The sequence below is a fragment of the Protopterus annectens genome, chromosome 2.part1 (assembly GCF_019279795.1).
Source record: "Protopterus annectens isolate FY-2018-M chromosome 2.part1, PAN1.0, whole genome shotgun sequence".
Taxonomy (NCBI): domain Eukaryota; kingdom Metazoa; phylum Chordata; order Ceratodontiformes; family Protopteridae; genus Protopterus; species Protopterus annectens.
This window is the reverse complement of record NC_056729.1, coordinates 289,436,332-289,461,523: the sequence shown is the minus strand read 5'-3', so window position 1 is coordinate 289,461,523 and position 25,192 is coordinate 289,436,332. Positions and strand designations below refer to the sequence as shown.

General features: G+C 37.4%; 1 protein-coding gene across 1 annotated transcript in view; it reads left to right on the top strand.

The window, feature by feature from the left end:
- Window positions 1–7,149, top strand: part of TMEM52 (transmembrane protein 52) — a 21,375-nt gene extending 14,226 nt beyond the window's left edge. Inside the window, exons 4-5 of the mRNA XM_044062138.1 lie at window positions 709–869; window positions 5,961–7,149. Of these exons, the coding sequence (XP_043918073.1) occupies window positions 709–869; window positions 5,961–6,202 (403 nt within the window). The 3' untranslated portion in view covers window positions 6,203–7,149. The remainder of the gene's footprint in view (window positions 1–708; window positions 870–5,960) is intronic.
- The last annotated feature ends 18,043 nt before the right edge of the window (window positions 7,150–25,192 follow it).

The following is a 25,192-nucleotide window of genomic DNA, read 5'->3' as shown; positions in this document are numbered from 1 at the left end:
TTCTGAGGTATGTTGTGGCTTTAGAATACAGTATAATTTGTTTAGAGTTTGCTCCAGACCATGATGTGCTTGTCATTGTAGTGCAAAGAGAAGCAGCAGCTGTTTTGAGTGGGAGGTCTTTTCAAAAAGTGCTGCAAACCATGTTCTCGTTAACCAGTAATCTGGTTTTCATGTCCAGGAAAAAAATGGTTTACAGTATGTATATACAGTTGCAGAATACAACTGGAAAAGCCTGAAATAACCATTAGTCAAAATTTGACACTTGACTGCCTGTGGTAAATCTTGTAATAACCCAAACCAGTGAGCCACTTTTTAAAATGGATGCTTATTAAATTGCAACTATGCAATTTAATTTCAGATTCACCCTTATCTCAAACGTCAATCTTATACTTCATGAGCCCACCACATGAAGGGTGGGTAAATGTTTACCTCAGTGACACCACACCACATGGAGAATTACTACTTTAAGTATTACAAATCAGGCTGCACCATTTTTGTGATTTTCACTGAAAGTCATTATTTTAAAACTGTAAGGTTTGCTATCCATTGAGTTTTTTTAAGTTTTTTTAGGACTCTTCTGCAACTATTATTTTAAAATATTATTTACAGCTTGTGTTTTCTTACTTTGTTTCAAAACTTGTAAAATTTGATGTCGGTGATTATCATTTGCATTCTAGTGTTATTAACTTTTCTGTGTTTTCCCTCTAGGTTGATATTGCTTGCTATATTTGCATTTCTTTCTTGTGGTATTGCAATAAGCTGCATCAAGTTTTGTTGCAAAAAGAAAAAAACTCCAGCCCAGGCTTTTCCACGGCCATATGAGGTGACTATTATTTCCATTGATGATGAAAGCAGCATTGCAAGCTCTGGTATGTATAGCCTGTTATCTTTTATGTGATTAATTTTGTAATTTTTAAAGGAAAAGTCCACCTTGGAACTCAAAAATGTGTTTTCTTCATTGTATCTTTGTATTCTGAGCTGTTTTAATGCTTTAAAATCACTGAGTACTTTTTATTATATTTTAATATGTTTTACCACAAAGTGGCCATTATGGCCGTGCCATACTAATGTGATCTTGTTTTACTGCTTTGTCTTGAAGGTCCCAAAATATATTTCAAGTCCCCTTTATATGAGTTGTGCTGGGCGTAAGGACCTGACTGTTTTATAAATGGAATGCCAGTAGTGAGAGTCAAAGGCTTCTTGCATAGCTTTTGAGACCTGAATTCTTTTCACTGTTTGTTGAATTACCCTGATTTGATTGTTCTCAGAGCTGATCTAATCAGTTCTTAGCATTTGTAAATGCTCGACAAAATAAAGTAGCCAAAACAAGTATTACTAAGGATAATAATTTGTGTCTTTCAAGTAGTGACAGACACTCATAACCTAAGGAGTCAAACCTATCACTGTAAACCAGGAGCTGTCACTGATAGTTGTCTGCAGTGGAAAGAGACAAGTAATGTCTGTAGTCGAAACATTTATTTTTTAAATTCCGATTGTTGTAGAAATATCCCTTATTTGCTCAAAAGGATTTATTTTATAACTTCTGTTATGTTACCTATTTCCCTGTGCGGTATTACATTGTACTACTACAAATTGGGTATAACTTTTCTTAAAGTTATACTAAACTGCTTCATGAGGCACAAATGTCTTCATGCATTACATTTTCCGTTTGTTTTCATGTATTGTTACCCCTTGATTTGTTACACTGTAGCATACTAACACTTCATCAAAGCAGCAGTCCTTAGGCATGACACAATGATCATTTTTCCTTGTGCTCTGCTTCAGACTAAAACTTACTGTCTAAAGATGTTGCATGTGGAGGAAAGAATACCTCCATTCAACAAGTGGGTCACTAACCAAAAAGATGTCAGTTATATTGTGGTGATACTTTTTTTTTCTTCATCTCTGCAGCAGAGAAAGTGGAGAAGTATTCCACCACACTGCACAAATACATACAGCAGCTGCTGACATTAACAAGATTACATTTCACAAGAGTATACAAGGTAGAGCCAGTTAATGGACTCAATCACATTGCCAGTACCCAACCTTCTAGGACAGCTTCTGCCTCCAGGAGGGTGATTAAATTCATGGTCTGAATGAATATATGGATGCTTATTCAATCTGCAGTGTTTGCCTTAAAGGAAGTGAGGTATCACTTTGTTTCCTGTGTAATAGATGATTATTCCAGTCAGCGACGGGGTAATCTGTCCTTCTAGTATGTCTTAATAATTTATGAATTTAAAACATATGCCTTTAGTGTAACATTTTTAGCCATTTGTTTTGTAAAGATGTAGGAGATCAAGGAGGGCAAGATGCTTAATTTTACAGAATATGAGACGTAAGTCATCATGCAGGAGTCCATCATAAGAGACAGAGTATACAAACAGAACTTTAAGAATGTCGTGGTACACAAGGGTCTTTAACTTGGAGTCTGTCTTATTGCTTGATCTATTTGAATAGAGGCATACTAAGAAGGATGTATATTCTACAATTGGTCGGTAATTAGGCTGAATAGAGGAATTTCTGACTACTGATACAGTGTGGCAAAAGATAGGGTGTTATCTGAGAAGGTGCCGAGGTTTCTGATCAGTCTGGAGTGGGGTGCTATCCACAGTGTAAGCTACTGTTGAAATTTGCTTACCAAAGTTGACAGTGGTACATTTTGCATTCATTTTAAGTCCATTTCTAAAACACTGTTGATTTGAATGGTTTAGCTCTTGCAGATATAACACTGTATCAGATGCTGAGCAAGCAACACAGCTTACAGCCATCAGCAAATTTAGTTTACCGTATACCTAATTTAGTGGTTTGGCAATTTGAAAAGTGTTTGCTGAACTGAAGGCATCCCAGTACTGAGAGGTCAACAGTGCCACTAGTCACCTTTTTGCTTTCTGAGGTGGTACCTGCATGGGTTCTATCTGTCAGCCAGTTTGCTATCAGTCCTGCAACATAAGAGTTTACATTTTAGGCCTTCAAGCCTGTTTACAGTTTGAACATGGGGAATAGTGTCTAAGGCTTTAGCCAGTCCCGGGTATTGTGTACAAATTGCATGGCCTCTACTTACAGCTGCAGTAACTTTCACAACTAATGCTTGCTAGGTTAAGTTGACATGACTTCTCTTTAAAAAAATAGGGTCTAGATCAATAAGATCATCAGAAGTAATACACTTCATGGCTTTGCAAATAAGGTTTGTTAGACTGATGGGTCTATAGTCCCTGGGGTCTAGAGTGGGTCGTCCTTTCTGGAGAGCCATAATGATGGCCATTTTCCACACTGCAGGAACATACCCTGTAGCTATGCTTAAGATGCAAGAGGAGGGGTTTAGAAGGAGCTCGAGTCACATGACCTTTTAAACCTTGCCGATGCCCATTCTCATGCCATCTTCCTTTTCCAAGCAGGGCAAAGCAGTTCAGTTCCAGAATAAATCTATTGTCTCGGTTTAATTTGAAGGATGGTAGGGTGCCACTCTGTTTAACTTTCAAAGGAAATTTGTTCAAGATGTAAGGTAGGCATTGTGCCATAAACTTGTCTCTGTAATGTTTTACTTATGTGCTGGTAAAGATTTATGTCCCTAGTTGTGATATTCAAGGAGCTGTCAGACTTGTGAATATACAGCATATCAAGAAGGATATGGTTCCTAATGGCATGGAATGCAAGACATAAGTCACCATGCAGGAGCCTATGAGAAACCAAATAAATAGTGCTTCAAGCCTTTCCTGAAACAAATGAAGATAAGTTGTTTTAGGTGAAGCAAAGTGCATTCTTCAAAGGAATCAGTAGCTTCACAGTGACTTCTTGTAGAACTTACCAGATTCATTTGCTACACACTTGGTTGCAGCCAACTGTAGTTATTGTCATATACTACCCAAAGTGCAAACATAAATGCAGATATATTGTAGCTGTCGATGGTAGCTATGAACTTGTCTAGGAGCAACATGGAGCTATTATAACAGCAATTTAAGTAAATTACCTGTAGACAGTAACAATGCAATGCAATTGATCTGGGCACAGCAAGAATTCTGATTAAAAAACAGCAGCAACACAGTGTGACTCAACATAGCTTAGAGCCAAGTTGTGCTACCAGTAAAAAGTTTTAGCAACTATGCAAACTACAGGATGAAAAAGGGTAAATGAAGGGAATGTTGAATAACAGCTGTACACACTTTAAAAACAAGTCCATTGCTTCTATATTGTGCAGTAATGTCAAGACTGGCTCTGGTCAGTCCAGTCACTGTATAACAAGAAAATGCATTAATAAGCAGCTCAATCAGGTCTTTATATACAGTGCAAGATAAAAGCTACACTTTAAAGTCAAAGGTCATTGAACAAAAAACTGTAAATTAAGCATGGAGCAAGTAGAACCCTTCTCCCTCAACACCAGCAATGTCCTGCCCATGCAAGGTAATAAGCAGTACCTGACAGAAAAGCAGATTCCCTTCGTCTATGGTATGTTATGCAGGTAAAATGAAGTCTTCTGCCAAAGCATGTGAAAAGTTAAGCTTTTAAGGAGGTGATCTCTTTTGATTCCAAAGTGAAGAAATGAAAATTATATAGTCTGGTTTCTGGTTACTAAACCATACTGGAGCTATATTGTAGGGAGAAAAGAAATCTGAGGGTTGTGTTAAACTGCTTTTGAAAGTCCGATTTCCATTTGCTAGTAATAAAGATGTTTCATGTTTAAAAAAATGCTTTTGAAAGTAGACTTTTAACTAATAACTGTTCTCTTCCATTTTAAGGGGTAACCTATGAGTTTTGATTCACTAAGAGATTTGTCCAGTCACATTATGAAAATGAAAAATACAGCAGCTTTAAGATGTTGAACCATGTGCACTGCTACCGCATTTCAGCCTGGCTCTTCTACTTTTAAATCCATTTGTCAGTTATTTGCTGGTATTGGTTTGTTGTAGCAGCCTGTCACTGTTAAATAATTGTAGACAGCTTGTCCTTCCTGGCTGACAAAGAAAAGGAAGTGTCTGCAGTAGCATATGTCTTAAAAATGTGGTGTTTATGTGTAAATATGCGTAGACAACACTGGCGAGACTAATGTTTACTGTACTAATGGACGTCTGTTAAAGAACCAGCATTTCTTAGGAGAATAACATGCCACAGGCACAGATGGCAGTTGATGGGCTGCCTTAATTGTTTTGTTTTTTCCCTGTGCTTTAGCCAAGGTAACAAGGTTCAAGTGTGCATGTGGTTACTGTTGTTCAGTCTACATGTTCTTGCTATCAGTTTAGTGTACCAGTTGACATGTTTCATGTTGCACTGGCGAGTAAAGAACCTACTTCATTATCCCCCCCAACAATGATGGTCTTCCTGTCTTAACCAGCAGTAAACCCATTAATGGATTATATTAATTGTACAAATCAATGTCATCGTTTGGTAATTTATTGTAAATATTACATAAGAGGGAAGGGGAACAATTATATGCATCTCATTCAGGCAGTAGAGTTGGGACTTCAGTGACAAAATATATGGTCAGAAAACGGAATATTGACATCTAATAGCAAGACTTACATCCTAGTTTCACTAGTTTTCAAATTTCTAGTTATTTTTGGTTTGTATTGGGGGAGTTCCACAGCCCAGTAATATTATTCCTACTGTTAATGTATGAACAGTGTGTAGGGAGACAAGTGAATTCCACCACAGACCCCCCATTTACTTCTCTGTACTGTCTGATAAATAATATGCATTGCCAAAGAACAACATATACTACCTTTTATTGTATTTAGTAGTTTTATTGTACAAACCAGAAGTACAGTCTTCTTTGTACCATCCTTTGAAACGAGAGTCTTCTTTCTTCTGAAGGAAACTGATTTGAAAGCAGTAAAGAGATCAGATTTCCAGTGCAGTGTAGATTTAGATAATGGTTTCTTCTGAATGATCATGCATTTTTAAATATGTGTACTGGTGTTAGTAAAAGCATATAATGTAATCCACCGTGTTTATTTTTTTTTCAGCATATAATTCACTTCATTATCCATCTGTTGCACATCCAAACTTACCAGTTGGAGATATGGAAAGTGTTTTGGTGCCTCCTCCGCCATACAGGCTGTATGCATCAGAGCTACCGCCATCCTATGATGAAGCCATTCACATGGGAAAGCCTACCAGCATGTCTGTAGTAACACATGCAGGATTAAAGTCATACACAGTGCCTGAGGAATCTCAACCAAGCCAAGACCTAACAGACTGTCAGTGAGATGAATGTAGCCATCCAGAAAAAAATTGCAAAAACAAGATAATTCCCAGCTGCTAGCTTTCTGGCATTGTCCATTGCAGAGATTTGGTGTTTCCAACTTCTATGTTTCTCATCAGATAGACAGGAAGGAATATACATTTTGTGTATTTCTATATCGGAAAACTTGAATAATGATGTTTCATAACGAGAGGAGGTGATTTTTGAACTTGGGTACAGTTGTATGAAAACAGCCTGAGGCCAGCAAGAGGATTGTAGTCTTTACTGCCAGACATTGACTAAGTGCCAAACAAGCTTCATTCACAATAACTTTGGTTATTGTGAATGGTTTCATATTACTTCTGTCATGAAGTTTGCAGAAACTCTTTAAAAGACATTTGCTAATCTTTCTTCCCCAGAAAGTTTGATTGGCTTTTTCAGCACATTGCTGTAATAGTGAATTTGTTGCTAAGCAACAGCATGTTACTGCTCTTCCAGCAACTTTAATGCATACTTTTCATGCATCGTATGTTTAGACTTAGAATTGAGAAAATGTTCTGCTTTATATCATTTGTCTGGTTTTAAACAGTCTTCCGGGAGTATGTTCTAGTATGTCTCAAGGGGGATGTTCTAGTGTGACACACCATGAACGTTTCAGCAAGTAAACACAATCTCAATGACTGTCTAAAAATGCCAAGTGCTTACCATCTTTAACAAGACCTCACTTGCAGTTAACTAAGAAAAAAATAAATAAATCTATCAGAGCAGCAAATACTGGAGTTTTAGAAATGCTTATTTACTTAATACATTTAAGCTATTCACTGATCATTAAAATACAGTGTTGCTAAGGATGTAGACCAGAAGACGCAAGTCATTAATAATATATACCTTTTATTTGTACGCTGACAAATGTCTATGAAGGACAGATAATTTTATAATATTTATACAACAAAAATAAAATTTTAACACGACATAGCCATTATTGTTTTTCAAAATGTGCACTTGTGTGTTTATAGCTGCCTACAGGAAGACTGCTGTGTGTAAGGTGGTGCCTGTAAGGCAGCATTTTAGAGGAGCCAATTAAATTAAAAGTTAATACATTAGAGGTCGTGTAAATGCGCATGCATACACATGTCCATGCTTACACTTACTTCCCTTTGGAGGACTGTCTGGCTGTAAGGGAGTTCCTCAGATTCACTGTAGACTTGATTTTACTTTTAACACTAATGTTTATGATCATCTTGATCTGGTTCCTGCATATTACCTTTCATAGGCTAAACTGCCTGCCACGATGAGGCTCTTGTTGTAAGTAGTCATTGATTTACTTAGTAAAGTGAAACTTTTTTTGTGTTTGACAGTTGATTTAGGAGCCATATGTTTTAAAACTAAGTGGAAATCAGTGTGAGGAAATGTGTTATTTTTTTAAATTGGCAGATGAGACAAAACAGATTGAAATGATTTCACCCAAACATTTGACATAAAACTGGGAGGTTCACTGTGTCAAACTGTACCCCTGGTGAAATTCATGAAAGAATTGCGGAAGGAGTATTGTACAAAGATTAAACAAAAGGTTTGCAGTTCCTGAGTGGAATTTAAGTTATGCACAGGACATATCTGCAGTATTTACTTGACATAAACAAGGGTAAGTTGGAGTAATATAAGTGAGGAATGATGGCATGCAAACCTTTTTTGTCACAAGCCTGTGCAAAGTCTTAGCTACAAAGAGCAGTACAATCACATGCTGCTAAAGGGCATTATAAGTAATCAGAATTTGGAATGTGCATGTGCAAGCAACAAAGAGGCAGATGTAGTATACAAATTTACAGGATTGGTGTTCTGGTGTAGTAAAAGTTCTGTTGAGCATCAGCACTGTGTGAATATCCAGGCCATAAAGTGGACCAGCATGCTCTGCTAGACTGGTTTACCAGCCTGACATGGTAGGATCAGTACAATACGGATCTGTTAGCACCATACCACATCTTTGATATGCCCTGCATTCCAGTAGAAACCAAGGTTTCCGCAGCTCACTCTGTCTTATCCAGATTAACTTTTCAGTGTTATACGTACGATGGGGGTATCTGCTAGACATCTGCTTCTGATGCTGGGGGCAGTCCTCACAGCATGCTATGACTTGTGGGATAGCACGTAGTGTTCTGTAGAATAACCAACTGTGTAGGCATTACATGAGGTAGCACAAAGCCTGTGTTACTTGATGCACGAGTCTTCTCCAATGTTTACCGTCAAAGCCAGTTTGTACCTTGGGGAGGATCTCACTCCCATCAGCTGCCAGTTTCTCTGCAATACAACTGTATAATAACATATGTCTATGTTTACACACTGGGACCAAGCTTGATATGAATTTGTGGCAGATGACCAAACTGTTCCAGGCATTTACCAGCCAGCCTGTACAAAAGGGTCACCTCTATATAGTGTTCTTGGTGGTGTAGACAAAACACATACACAGGAACATAACAGCACAAGCAGAAGGCTTTCTCTTAGAGGTGGGAAAGAGTATGCATGCTGATTGTAGAACTTTGTGTCAATGCTGGTGTACATTTAAGGAATGTAAGTCATGTAACTTTCCCTCCTCAGCTTATATCACTTGCTTGTCACATGTATGACTAGTGACCCCAGTTCATCAACCTTTGACACATGTCAAGAGCAGATTCAACAATTAAAATTGTGATGGCTTCTTTATGGAGTTGGAATGCCTGCCTTTGTCCGTGTGGGTTTTTGACAGGTGCTCCTTAATCCTCCTGCATGCCATAAGCGTATGTATGACATATGAGTGTGTCTGCATCCTGCTGCGGGGCTGGCGCTCCATCCAGGATTTGATTCCAACACTTATGAGCAGTGAGTGCTGGGATAATGTCTGCCTCCCCTGAAACTCTGAATTGGATAAGGTTGGTATTAGATAATGAGGAAGTGAATGAAAGGTGCAGTGGGGGTTTGACAACTGAGGACATCAGTGGAAGTGTATAACTGGCTACCTATTGAGGTGATTCAGGGGCATAGATGCCAATGGGAGGACCAACAGTTCTGACCATACTATGCTGGCAGAGTCTGCACACAAGTTAAACTGTAACTATACAAGATGGCACAGAATAAACTATTCAGATTGCACACTCATGGCATTTATTGAGCCTTGAATACTGCATATTTTAATAGGCATGTAGACAAAATATGGTGGTTCTTCACACAGCATACGTATTGCAAAAAAGTGCACATGAGACATGCAGCACATGTGCACCTTATGCTGTGTACAGGTCATGTTTTACACTGTGAGCAAATCATATATTACACTTACAATACATGAGGATCATACTATGTACTGAGCTATGTACACAGTATGCACTTTGTATATCAGGCAGACTCTCGATTGAAATTCCAAGGCTCATAAGTGTGAATACAAGGATTATATACAAATCTGATAATACAGAACAACAAATGCAAAACTAAACCACATTTTAATTAAAACTTTGACATTAATCTGCTCTCTTTTCAAGATTGTTTCCAAATCGTCCATTTTTTGTTTAGACTTCTAACTTTGTAGAGAACTGTATCAATCCTCTTTCTTACAGGTGGCTTCCTCATAGCCTTATTAGAGGGACTATAAAAATGTTTTGCCTTAGCCATTAACATGGAACAGATGTATTTGTTACCAACATGAGACAAGTGTGTTTTATCCCTTGCAAAATATGCCTCTTTTTTAGTTTGAGACATATACCTTCTAATGAAACTGTTTGCAGTAACGATCCCTTAATTTTCAGAATGTGTAGAATATCTCAAAAGTGTCAATAATACCCAACTTCCCATTATGTTGAATAATATCAATAAACATCGTATTCTAAGTCAAAACTGTTAATGTAAAGCCCAGCATCATTGTTACCTGCCATGATGATGAACTCAGCATGCCTGAATTTTCCAGTTCTCAGATTAATATTAACCTTTTCTATCTCTGACATCCATTTACAGTGCCTCCTAGCAGATGCACTGATAAATGGAATTTAAGAATAAATCCCAAGTAACCCATTGTTTTGTCACGTCCCTTGTGAGTATGATTCCTGTGTGATACAGGGTCACTGCTAGGGATGCTCAAATCCATATCTAGATTATTACTTAAGTGCAGCCCAATATATCCTAAGGAGAGTCACTATTCTGCAAATTGTGCAGCTTAACTCCCAGTCCTCCCTCATGTATTATACCTTGCCTCCTAATATGGTTTACTGTGGTAAATACCTGATTAAAAACACCATCTCATATTTTGTTTCCATCCTATGGTTTATCTGTACCACCATCAGAAAATCTCCATTTTTGCTGTATGGAGATTAACATCAACACTATTTTTGGGATCCAATACAGTGGCTGTTTTAACAATCTCATTAGTATCTGTTTTTTTTTTCATTATTAGAGTAATGTTTCCTTCTGTCATCTAAGGCAAAAGCTTTCCTTACCTTAATAGTTGACTGATGGTTCTATTTGTCATCCAGCCCATGGGTAGCTGGAGAGTCTAAATGATCTGCCTTTTCAAGGTTAATAATACTAATCTTGAAGTCTGCTCAGATTTAACTGCATTTTTGACTCTGGGGAGTCCCTTGTTTTAATCAGTACATTCATGACCTCAGGGTTAGCTATATTAACAGCATTCATACTGTGATTTTTAGTTTTTACAGAGCCCATATCAACCAGTACTCTTATCTTATATTACATTAGCACCACACTTTAATTGTGTCATACCACTTAGTTAGGTATGTGCATTTCCTACAAGTCTTATTAGCAAGGAATTCTGTTTGTATTATGACTCAACATAAAACACGTGCTGCATTCTCTGGAAAAACCCTTTATAAATAGATTGCTTATACATTAGTTCTGTAAATTCTCCATGTTTAAGCTCACATCTTAAATATTTTCACTATGTAAGGTTATTTCAAGTCTAGTAAAAATCAACCAGTATAAAACAATACACAATAAGAAAGAAAAGTACTAAAGTTAACTTGAATATCATAGTATCCTGTGCATGATCCCTGATAGTTTCTCTAGCCTCTGCTCATCCTACTTGACATGCAAAGGGTCTAGGGAGAGTTTTAGGAGGACAGCACTAATGATGCACCCCCTCCCCACTAGACAAAGTAACTTCATTGAATGGTAGTAAACATTTTTCCTGATTACTAGCAAACCTAGCCATCACACAGTGTGCAGAAATTTAAAACAGAAAAAATGGCAATTCAGAATAAAGGGTACTATGATTTCCCCTATGAAAGCATCACTAGTTTCAAAGTACTCACTCCCACAACAACCAGAGTTCAAGCAGTGGCTGCTCACTAAAGGCTCAAGTTTTAAAAAGCCCAAGAAAAGTCCTAGAAATACAGCACTAATTTCTCACACCCACAGTTCCAATAGATGTAGTAACATCAGAGAATAGTGATACACAATTTTCCTAAATCTTTGACAAGTCCTAGCCTTCACATTGAATGTGCATAAAGTTAAAACACAGACATAGAATGTACATTTTTCAGCTGATTTTAGCATGCATTTTTTTCTTGACCACCACAGCTTTTATTTCTCTAATACATCTTCTTGTCTCCATTTCTTATTAAATAGAACTTCCCCACACCTTCCTACCTATAATAACAATAAATAGCTAGTTACTCTCCTATATATCATATCCACTTTCATTAGATACATGTGTTCCATCATTTTTTTGTACTTATCAACCCTCAACTGTATGTAGCCCTTCCTATTTATGTTTCATTTCCCCTTCACTGGAAGTTCAGCCAGACGAGCTCTCCATAAGAATCTAACCATTCCTTATCCTTGGCTTTTTTATATTTGTTATTTATCTACTGTTTTTCATCTTGCAATGCAACAAAATAAAGTACAGTTTTCATCACTTCCTGGTACCTGCCTGCACTATTAACCTTTAAATATCTAAAATGTATTTTCATATCCTCTTTTTGTTGTCATACTCATAATAAATATTATTTTATTTACACGTCTTCCTTTTCTTGGTTCTCCTAATTTGTCACAGTGCCTTATATTTCACTAACAAAAGCTTCACTAAACCATACTCACCATTTCTTTTCATTTCTGTTAATCCATAGTACATATTTAACCAAGAGGAAGTACAAAATAATTTACCAGTTTTAACACACCCTTCTTATACACAATCCCTGTCTGTTGGAGTCAATCCAGAACAACAGAAAACCAGAAAAGAAAAAAAAAATAAGATATTATTTCCATGACATTTGGAAGACTGGATAATCTGACCAGTAATGACATTTGAAAATTTGCATATTCCATCAGCTGACAAAGGAGGAGGTATTGTGTTTATGGACAATGATAAATATCTCGGGAATATGAATTGTTTGTTGAGTGACTCTGCCACCTATCCAAGATTAAACAGTAGTGATCTTAATGTGTTATTGGATAAGTTTCAGGTGTCTTTACATGAGTTGTTAATGGAAGGTACTAGTGAAAGAGAAATTTATGAGTATTTCCTAGTTGAATATCCCAAAGTACCAATAATGTATGGTCTTCCTAAGGTCCTTAAATGTCTTTATGACCTTTCTTTGTGACCAATTGCCTCAGGTTGAGGCTGGGCTACTGAGACACTCTCCATTTATGTGGAGAAAGTTATGTCCCATGGTTGAAACTTCTCTCCTTGGTATATGAATGGTCAGTTGGGTTTGATGGCTCTGATTTTATTTTTGTCACTATGGATGTAGTCTCATTGTTTACCATAATTCCCAATGACACTGGTATTGATTGGGTCTATATTAGAAGATCGAATGTTTAGGTGATCGAACACCTAAACATCGATCTTCTAATATCAAAAGCAAAAAATGGTGAATGGCCGATTTAACGCAGGGAAAGATTTCCCTTGGCCGTTCGCCGGAGTTTGCCATTTCTGTACTGTTGAGCAATCTCGGAATTGGTATATTTAGTTGGGGGGTGTGGGGGGCAGGTTTTTTTTTTTTTTTTTTACTGGCCGATGTGCCTGCGGGGTTCGATATTCTTAGGTTCAATATTAAAAGATCGATGTTTAGGTGTTAGATCACCTAAACATTCGATCTTCTAATATAGACCCGTATTGATTTTGTTTTTTTTTATATAAATTTTCAGACTTCAATACTATGCTGATAATATTTATTATGTGTTTTATTTGAAATCATTTTAGAGAATAATGTCTTTGTTTTTGATGACCAGTTCTGTCATCAGAAAGTGGGTGTTGTGATGGGTACAGTGTGTACCAATAGCTATGCCAATTTAGCTATTCTGATGAAGAGGCTAATATAGCTAAAAATGAAGTGTTGAGTCATAGGATGGACTCTGCTAAGCCTTACTTCTCTGCTAAGGAAGGTAGTGCCCCCTCTGTAGACAGTATGGATAATAAAGTAAGACTTATTCGAATGACCTTCAGGTGGTATGTGATATAGTCAGGAAGAACTGGCACATTCTTACTGTTCATGAAAAGCTCTGAGGTTTTTTGGGTGAAACTCCCAGTTTTAGTTTTAAGAATAATCAACCTCTTAAACAGCTACTTTGCTATAAATCTGTTAATAAGAATAGTCTTTTGGTTTTGAATAGATAAGGTATGGTAGCTATAAGAATTCTATGACTGAATGTGTCTATTATTTTAACTTTTATGCAGGCCCTAAGAGCTGGAATCTTGTATATCTTGCCACTTGTGATGTCTGTGCTTGTTATTACATTGACAAAGCTAATAGATCACTAAAGGATAGAATACTTGAACATTATAATGATAAATTGACACAAGGATTTCACTTACGAAATACATTTTGGCAAATGATTTTCTCATAAGTTTAAGTTTCTACTTTTAGAATTGCTTAACTCTGATATTAGATGTGATGATATTAAGACTAGAACAGAATGTTTAGAAATTAAATGGATTTCAGAGTTCAATGCTGATAACGGGAAAGGCTTAAATAGCACTGTGTCTGTAAGACAGTACTGAGATCTAGACCTTTAACCCACCATAATTTAAGCCAGTTTAAATTATATAAAATGCAATTGTGTTTTTTGTCTTTTAGATCTGAAGAAGCACCTGTGATAGGCATGAAAACACTTATCTTCTTACTGGTTCTTATTTTAATGAGTTTTACTAAGTTTGTAATTTAAAAGTGCATTCTGCTATGTTTGGCTGGAAAATACTTTTCTTTACAAAAAAGTAGATATTATTTCTATGACATTAGGAAGGCTGGATACTCTGACTGGTAATGAAAATCAAAGTAAAAGAGACTCTTAATTTAGTTTCCATCATTACTTATTTAATTAAGCAAATGCAACAGATTTTATGAGTTTTCACCCTGCCTTCTTATCATTGTATACAATCCTTCCTTTTAATTGGATTCATTTTAGAACCTCGGTATCATTGTCTTCAGCAAACATTTGTTTCACGAGTAACAATATGAATGAATTCCAGATGTTTACTTATTCTCTAGACTTTCCTAGTCTCCCCCAGCATTTCTTAATACACACCTTTCCCTAAAATTTAATTCCTTAAAATCTATATTTCTTCATTTTTGTCTGTATTTCTTCCTCAGCTGAGGCCCCACTGGAATTGTGGAGAACCCATCCCAGTGTAAACTAAGGTATGTTTAGCTTTACTGTGTTCTCAGGTCTTCCTTAATCACCATAATCCCTTCTGTAATCCAATTTTTGTTATTAAAGTAGTCTGCATAAGAAAATATGAGTGTGAGAGAAACTCTATCTCACAACTCCCTTCCGCCATCATATATTTTACTTTAAATGTTATACAGTTTATTATCAAGGCGAATAAAGGACTACTCAGAGGACAGCCTTGTTTTAAATCATGCTGCATCCTTATTACCATCCCAAAATGGTCCCAAAATTACCATTAATTAATGATTTCATTCTTATACCTTTATATGTTTTCCAAATAGTTTCAGAACTTCTCTCTAAAAGCATTCTCATGCAACCACACAAACTTCTGTGACCTACTTTGTCATACAGTTTCTTTATATCACAACTTACTATATTTTTTTAACTGCTTTTAGCATGTCATCCACAACCTCCCTTATTCTTATCAGCAATTCTCTATCTCTTCTTTATACATCATAAATTTCTTCCTGTAATATTGTCTTTATCACTGTAGACAGCTATGATTATACAATTTTCATGAAAATGTTATAATCATTTTGATGTAAAGCTATTGTCCTCCATTTGTCTAGCTCCATCTTATTTCCCTCTTTCCATATACATTTCTTCATTGCTCTCAAACCCTCAACTTCCTATGACCTTCTTGTATCCCATTAATTTGATACCTTGAAAAACAGTACTTTCTGATCATCTGTAAACCTCTTATAATGCTCATAATCTCTTCAGCCCAACCAAGATGTTGGCCAGGATTTATGAACACCTGCTTGTCATGTTAAATCTTGTGCACAATAAGCAGCATCGAGCAAGAAGCTCGGGATTCAAGAAACAGCATTACACATTGCAGCCAGCTACAAAACAGGGGTTAGTAGCTAAATATGCTAATTACCATATAGTCAGAAGTGCTGTATGCTAATGAACCAAAAAAACTAAGTGGAGTTAAATCAAAAATGTATAAAATGGGCATGAACGCATGCTCAATTTAGCTCTGAATTCCATCACATCCTGGAATATAGCCACAGGAAACTTTAAAAAAATTTAGGGGGCGCAGCAAACATTGTAAATCTATATCTACAACGGGCTCTCATACAAGGACCTGCTGCTGCCAGAGCTTGACCTAGGGTATTCAGATCATGTTTCATTTACCATGGAGTACATGAAATTGAAATACTAGACTGCTACGGGGTGGACAGGGATACTATGCAGGAAATTGCAGATATCTGCCTTCCTGAACTGAGGCCCCATGGGAATCATAGAGAACATATCCCAGTGGAAATTAAGGTATGTTAAGCTTTACATACCAGCTATAGGAACTTTTTAACAACCTGCAGAGGACACAGTGGGAGTTTCATAGGCATATGTTTCACAAATACACCAGTTCTTCAATGTAATGTTGCAACATGTGGGGCAGCATATCTTGTTTGCAAGTACTCCAGAGGAGAGCACTACCACTATGCAAAATGTATATGCTATAGCCCATTTCTCTGAGGTACTGGGGTTATAGATTGCACCCACATTGAAATAAAAGCCCAACCTTGTTAACTGGGAAGGAAGGAAGTGAACAGAAAAGGGTATCACTCCATCAACTCTCAGATGGTCTATACTTCACAAGATATCATCTATAATGTATATGCAAGACACTCTGGCAGTTTCCACAACTCCCATATATGGCACACTTGTGACCTGTACCTACAGTTTTCAAGGGGCAACTTCCAACATGGACATATAGTGGGAGATGCAGAATATGCACGAGAACCTTAGTTTGTGACTCCGATGAGAATCGCACACAACCACACTGAGCAAGGTTACAACACTGCACATGCACAGACTAGAAATATCATAGAGCATTTATTTGGCCTGCTCAAATCATGGTCCTACTGTCTGGATACATCTGGAGGTGCCCTGTAATATGACCACACCACCTCGGTCAAAATACTAACTGTGCCATCTTATGTAACATTATACTTAGGAAAAAATTACATTAGGATACCCCAGGGCAGAGACAATAGTTTCCAGTACCATAGGCAGGGCCTGCTAGCACATATGAGGAACCAGCAGATGGGGAAGATTGTGGCATTTGGAGACATGCACAGTATGCCATGGCACTGGCTAAGAGGCAGCAAACTGCACATACATTCACCACCTAAAATAAAGAGCTAAGCAGATGCAGACAGTGATATTAATGCATATAACGAAACCAAGTTTTGTTTACTCATGCAATGACTGGCTACTGTAAGCAGTAGACAAAGGCAACCTCAGGCTCGGAGGTTCTCAGCAGCAGTAACAAATATGGGTGCTGATCCTGTAATGAAAAAGTAAGCATTAAGTAAAGACCAATGATTATCTATATAGGAATGATATATGCAGCAAATACAAACACAAACTATGATGAATTCAAATGCAACACAAATATTTACTTTCTTATGCATCTTGTTGCTGGCCTATGCATCAGGTCTAAGCAGATCAATGTCAATCATCCCTACAGGGAATACAGCAAGGTCAGCATCATTTGTGCAACCTTTTGAGTACAGAAGGCAAAAGAAAAATTAAAACACAAGTGACAAATTGCAGTCCCACAGTAGAAAGAGAATGTATTTGCCTAAAACATGCATTATCCACTCACTATGTGCATCAGACAAGCAGACCAAGTCAGACACCCAGCAGGGGTCAGGGCAGTCTCATCATCATCATCATCTGCACAAGGGGATAAACCATACTGCATAACTAATATTACCTGCTACTAGTACTATACTACCACTACTGAAATTAAACAAAGTAAACAATATTGAAAATTATTATGTATCCTAATGAAAACATTACCATTGACTAAGCAACAGCCTTTCTGTGCATCAGACATAGGCAACCCTAAATCACAGAGTGTACAAAGGACAGGACACAGTCATCATCATTTGCACAGTGTGTGCGTGGGGGTTACAGGAAGGAAATCCTGACAAAGAGGAAGTAAGTGTGACTGTAAGAGATGATGTCAGAGCAAGTATGCACTGTCAAAGCCATTATATCCAGGCGTAAACAAGTCAATTTTGAAGACTGTGTGTATTATGTATGGGTGTACAGGTACACAGCTACAGCATTTGAGGCAGCACTATGCCCTAGCATCCTGGAGAGGTGTGAGCAGTGCATGGTACAGGATCAAATTCATCATGGACACCTCAACCATGTGAACTACCTCTGCTATTTCCATGCCCCTGGCTAAAAGCTGAAGTGCTATCTGAACATGAACAATGTCTGCTGGATGAGTTGTCATCACAACTACTTCCATGAGCACATGAATGTAAACACATCCACCATTGATAGAGCAGTGGAGTAGCACCACTGTGGGAGTAGGATATGGCATATCCACAGCCGTGTCAGCTCACATCTAATGATGTATTGTCAGATAAGCCTCATGGATGATGCCCCTCCACAGCAGATGATCCATAACAGACACTGCATTGTCCAGTGTGTCATTCATCCTGTCCAGGGAGTTACATATACAGTTTATGCAGTCTCATACATCAGAATGCATAACATGCAGTAGTCTGACCCTTTCAAAGCAATGGTGGAACTTGCCTATGCCCCCATGATAGCCCTGCACCTACTTTAGATGGCAGCTGCTGACACACCAGCATCAGGGGATGGCTGTAACTATACCTTCTCTGAGCACCTCTACTGGCACCCCTGTGTGGTATTTCACTCTTGCAAAGGCTAAGGGGAGATTCTGCCAGCTCTGCAACTGGGGTAACCACACCACCCTAGTCACTGTATCCACATCAATAAATTAACAAAACAGATGAAACGGCTTCCAAAGTTGGGCAGAAGTTTAATGTAAAATAGAAAGTCCAATTAGATCAGGTCAAGACAATAAAATCCAATAAAATCCTTAAGGATTTTATTGGATTTTATTGTCTTGACCTGATCATTTTATTGGATTTTATTGTCTTGACCTGATCTAATTGGACTTTCTATTTTATATTAAACTTCTGCCCAACTTTGGAAGCCGTTTTGTCTGTTTTGTTAATTTATTAGTTTGCTGTGCCTCAACTGTTTCACTGTATCCACATCAGCCTAGCCACTCTCAGATGGAACTATGTCATTTATAAGCAGAGGCATAATAACTGCATCCATACTGTGGAGAGAGGATGTGGGAGCCACACTCTTCATGTCAGACATTCCCACTGCAACTCCAGACTGTGTATGTTCATCACTGCCATCATTGTTAGAGGCTACCAATCCTCTAACATCAGGCAGTGGGAGGTTCACAGTGCTGCTGCCAAACAATGCCCCACCTGTGAATACACCAAGAAAACAAAAAGAGTAAAAGAAATTGAAACATAAATAAAATATACTAGCTATGCATAAATGAATCAACCACAAACACAAATGCAAATAATAATAGAGAGTAATACATATAACCAATACCAAAAAGGTATGCAGATACATCTGCAGGTGGTTGTTGTACCTCAATGTCAGATGTCCCTAGGAACATACGTTCAGTTGATAGAGGTATTATAAGCTTACAACTTAATAGAAATTGTAGATAAATACCTAATTTATATATTTGAATGGCACATGTGGAGCATCATTAGAGTTAATTATCTGACTGGCCTCCAACATCCAGCACTACACTGTGAAACTCTTATGAACTGCTTGGATCCCTTATAGTCAAAAGAAACTTCCACATCTCAGTGAGTGGTGGTTCAATAGAAGGCACATCACCAGTAACCCTTTGTTCTATCAGGAGTCTTTTTAACCATGTCAGAGGCCCTATGTCAGACCATTTGGCAGTCATGGCCCTGGCCATCCAAAGCACTGGAATCATCAACCACTTTCCACCAGCCATAGTCACAGAAGGCTTTGTTTGTGGAATGTGGCTTTAAGAGGCATGCACCATAGAGACAGAGGACCTGTATTATGACTCCATTATCAGCATCTCTGGAAGGATGTTTCCAAAAGTAAGTCCCTTTAGTGTTGGACTTTGGAGCTATAACCCTGTTGGGTAGAACATTTATATCAGACCAAACAACACTCCAGGAGGTACAGGTTATTATACGTACAGAGAGCAATATATATATCATTTTGCAGGCATTACATATAATTATACAAAACAGTTCTAAAAATAAAACTGCAAGCCCTCTAATATCCCTATATGCATGCCCCCTCCCCAAAGGATAACAGTCATGACTACAAAAAAATACAATCTTATTTCATGTACATAGAAGAATATATATACAACTACAAGGCAGACAGAACAGCATAGGCAGAGAACAATTGGTTAACATAACAACAGCCTACATTGTTCCTACAATTCAGACACATATATGAACATCTAGGGATCTTGCCTAACACCCATGACATACAAGTAATGGATAACTGCAATAATAAAAGTTTATTTCAAAGCGCAACATTGCCAGGTTCGACAGCACCCATTACAAATCAGTTTTCAACATACAACTATCAAGCAGTACTTATAAAGATTACCATACCTTGAAATATTTGATTCATTTATCCTAATTATATAGGGGTTGGATTTGGCTTAATGGTCAAAGTCTTCACCTCATAGACACAAGGTACAGGGTTTGATTCTAACCATGGGTTAGTGGCTAGGTTTAAAATGGCCCTGTAAGGCAGTTAGGTTCGTACTCACCTATAAAACTGCAATTCAACAGTGTTGTCAGTGATTTTGTTTGGCAGCCTTAGGGAAACCAATCAGTCTTCCCTAGCAAGATGGAAGTTCCATATCCTCCTATCCTTCTTATATGGTATAGTGTAACCCCACATCCTGTCACATTGATTATGTTAATTAGGTTTCAGCTCATTAGAATTAGTGAATCACTCAATCTGCTTCACATCCTGGGCAGGTAAATATGATGTTAATTCCTATATGATGACATGTGCAAGCCTGAGCAGTACAAGAGCAAGTATTAAGAGGTTTGACTAGGTATGCCTTGTGAGTGCAACTCATTAGCAGTTCTGCTCATTCAATTACTTGTTTTGTGTTTGTTCTAATGAGAATCACACTTAGGATGTGTCATTAAAAAAGGCTTACTGAGAAGGTTTATGTTATATTTACTGTGTTAGGAGTGTACCTTGATACACACTTTATTAACATTTTCTAAGAATATGAAGTGCATGTGATTACAAAGTACCGGCAATGTATACCACATACACAAGTTAGAATTGTGCATACTTTTGGCAAAATAATAATACATTCATTGTACAAAAACTGAAATCAGAAACTCTTGCCTTAAAGATAGTTGTTTTGTAACCACTCATTATTTACCTTCAGTGATCATAGTTACACAATAAAGTTGGCATAGTGTCAATTAAATGTAAATTTCAGAAGTACAATACTAAGCACATATGCTTGACTTTCTCTATTTACATATGTAAGTGTTTTGGTGGCAAAATATGTTCATTATGTCAATGCCTCATTGTAATGCCATAGGTGCAGTGTTCAGATCTTGTGAATGTGCTATCTATGTGAAAGTAAGAATACTTACTGTAAATATTTTACTTGTATAAACCCACAAAGTTAGGAAATCATTTCACTGATTTATGAATACAATTATTTTGGGTTTCATCTTTTGCGCAATGGATGACATTGTGCATCAGTGCATATCATCGGTGCCCTTTACTGAATGACAGTTCACTTATGGCAAAAGCTCAAAATTTAATTTTGCATGTGCAAAGACTTAGTTAGCCTTTAGTTGCACAAATGATACTGGTGGCATTGCACCTAACTCAGCATGTAGGAAAATACATCTGAGTATAATTTCTTTAGTGGCTCAACATGTTAATGAACTATGTTTTGGGTAACAGCACAATCAGTGTAAGGTTTAAGTCAATGTCAGGAATAGTTCACTTTTATGTGGCATAATACATGTGTGGCCCTGTTGTTGTTCAAGCTAAACTACACATGCAATGTATAATGCTAATGTTGCAATATAATTATATACTATGGCTGCCAAACATGATGATGTCACTTTTGTCACATGCATTGCTCATTCACTGATTATACAAATAGTACAATTCAGTGTACATGCTGTGAAGTAAATAGTTCGTGTGCAATACCTTAAGGAAATGAAAATAGCAAGGTAATGCATGACTGCACTGTGAAGAGCACAGCAACACAGCTATCAAAATATGCTTTAACATTGCTTCAGTGACATATATGTATAATAATCCCAAGTGTACATTGTATTGGTATATCCTGTGAAGAAGATAATGTCCTGTACAGTCTGCATGGTCCTTTCGTCAATATTTGCAGCTCATCACAAATATGGTCAACAACTGGATATTGTTTGTGTTTGCATGACAGTTGGTATGTAGCACTGTCAGTATTCAGGAATGACTGTAGAGAACTGGCACTTCACATCCCATGGCGAAAAGTCAGAAAATAATCAAGCATGTGCTAAGACTTTGCCATCAGCTGCACAAATAAGATTGACTTAGGAACACATCAGTTAGAACTGAAGATATTGAAAAAAATCAGTGCAAATGGAATTTTTTTTCCACAGAAAAACATATTTGCCTAAATTATACTCCAGTAAAGAAATGTCATATATTGCCCTGCTTACAAAGTTGTCAGAAATAATTATATATATATATATATATATATATATATATATATATATGTATCCACTAGTGCAACATTTTGGACCTCAGCTTACACACATGGTATGTCAATTTCCCTGTGGTGTTAACAGTAAAGATGGTTCAGAAGCACAGGTTACTGCTGTCATGTGTTCATGTCCAAGGTGGTATCACTCACAGTTATTACCCCATAGTGTACCGCCAAGGCATTGTGTACTACTTAAACAGATTGCACACAAGGACAACACTGAAAAACAAAATATCATGGCAATTTTTATGATGTCATGTTTGTGTGTGACAATGTTCATGTTATGAATGTTATCAATGACCACGAGTATAGGGAGCTAGACTGGCCACAGGAGGTCAGACCACCATCCCACCTCAAGTAGCACAGGCACCAAGTACGTCTGGGTCATAACCTGGTAGAGTTGCACTACTTGCACCACCTTCATCAGATAGCTCTTCCCTGTGGACTGTTGCAGTATTATTCACCAGGAACAGTACCGTTGGAGGTGTAGACTATGTCACCCAACAAGAGCTATCTGGGCTTATGGAGGCAATCACAGTGAGGAGCCCTGACACCCATATCAGCAGATGGAAAGAATCCTGGCATAAATAGCCAAATCTCTGCCACAACCAGCACTGCCCCAGGCATCTGGGACAGGAGGCAGTGGTGATAGTTCAGAGGGTGAGGCCTAGATTCACACTGTTTTCATGCTGGATAGGGATGCACCTCTGAAGTCCCATACCTATCCCTAGTCATGGTGTTCCCCCAATGTCATTATCTATCACTCTACCTATCTGTCTTATATATGTCCTGCATGTCTACATCTGCTACCTAACCTAACCTACGCACCTAACCCTATTTTTCCTAAATACCTTCCCCATCATTCTTCTCTATTAAAAAAGTTAAATGGCACCTGTGTCACAAAAATAAATAAATAATGTGCAACCCCAAAATCAAACAATATAATATGGAAGTAGAGCAGGCAAAACACAATGATGATAAAACAAAGCCTTTCAATAGCAAAAACTATTAAACCATAAAACATATATTTATAAAATATGGACAAGCACTTTCACGCCACTAATGGCACTTCCTCAGATCCTTATAAAGTTAAAAACTTCATTTGTATGATAGACCAGCTTTTTAGATAGCTTATAACTCTGTATCTAATGCTGTTTTTATTGGTTTAATTGTGTGTTTGTTAAATGCTGATTGGCTTTATAGGCATGCTGTTTTGATTTGTTCTTTTATGAGACTGCTGCATACTGAGTGCCTTGATCTAATTCTTTTTTGATTGGCTTAAATATGCAATTGCTATATACTGATTGGCTCTTTGTTTTTATTTTACGTGACTGAAGTTTTTAACTTTATAAGGATCTGAGGAAGCACCATTAGTGGCATGAAAGTACTTGTCCTTGTCTCATTCATATATATATATATATATATATATATATATATATATATATATAGAGAGAGAGAGTTCCCCTTCAAACCATCGAACGTTTAAAACATCAAAGATCAGATCATCGAGACCAGAACATTGAGTTTTAAAACATCGAAGGTTTGAAGGGGAAGAAAAAGGTAAGTGTAGGTGGGAGAATGTTTGCTTTTTTGCAGGGCACCAAGGTGCCCTGCATACTGTGTGTGTCTATGTGCCATCTGTGTGATGGCACTACAGATAGGGTATGGAAAATCTCCCATTTAACTCTTCTGCATATAGCGCTAAATGGGATATTTCCCTTTACTCCACTGTAGTGCGGTCTCAGAGTTGGAATATTAAAGTAGGGGGTGTGTGGAGGGCACAGCCCCCCACATGGGGTGTGCAGGGGTGAAACCCCCTGCATACAATTGTTACAATTTCTTTTTCTTTTTTTTTTTTTGGTTACACTTGTAACCTTCGATGTTCTGGTCTTGATGATCAGAACTTCGATGTTTTGAAATTTCGATGGTTAGAAGTGGAACCATATATATATATATATATATATATATATATATATATATATATATATATATATATCCACTTTCAAATTTCGAAATTCCAAAACTTTGAACCTCTAAATACTGAAGTCTAGAGGATTGAAGTTTAGAAATCTCGAAACTTGTCAATGGAGATCGCTGTACAGTGCAGAACGAGAACTTTACCATTCTCTTCACTGTAGTGCGATCTCGGAGTTGGTATATTTAAGTAGTAGAGGGTGTGGGGGGTGCAGCCCCCACATGGGGGTGCAGGGGGGCTTGCCCCTTCAAGAATGTGACTTCTGAAGTTTTATTGTGTTACTTTTTTTCATTTTGAGATTTCAAAACGTCTATCCTCTGGGCTTCAGTATTTAGAAGTTCGAAGTTTTGAAATTTCAGAATTTGAAAGTGGACCTTTATATGTGTGTGTGTGTGTGTGTGTGTGTGTGTGTGTGTGTGTGTGTGTGTGTGTGTGTGTGTGTGTGTGTTTCATGGTTTGATAGTTTTTGCTATTAAAAGAATTGGTTTTACCATCATTGTTTTTGCCTGGTCTGCTTCTATACTAAATTGTCTGATTTTGATTTTGGAGCTGATTTACATTGGATGCAAGTTTCCTTCTTCACCTGACAGTACATTTTTTTTATAAAAAATACTGTGTGGATTTGGATATGCATGTGTTCAAATCAAATAATATATACCTATGATGAGTATGCCTGAATACAGTAATAGGCAGGGCTGGCTTATTAACAGATGTGATGTGGGCACTTCCACTTAGTGGTAATATTTACACAAGGAGAGGGTTTCCCCAAGTCTTGCACTCC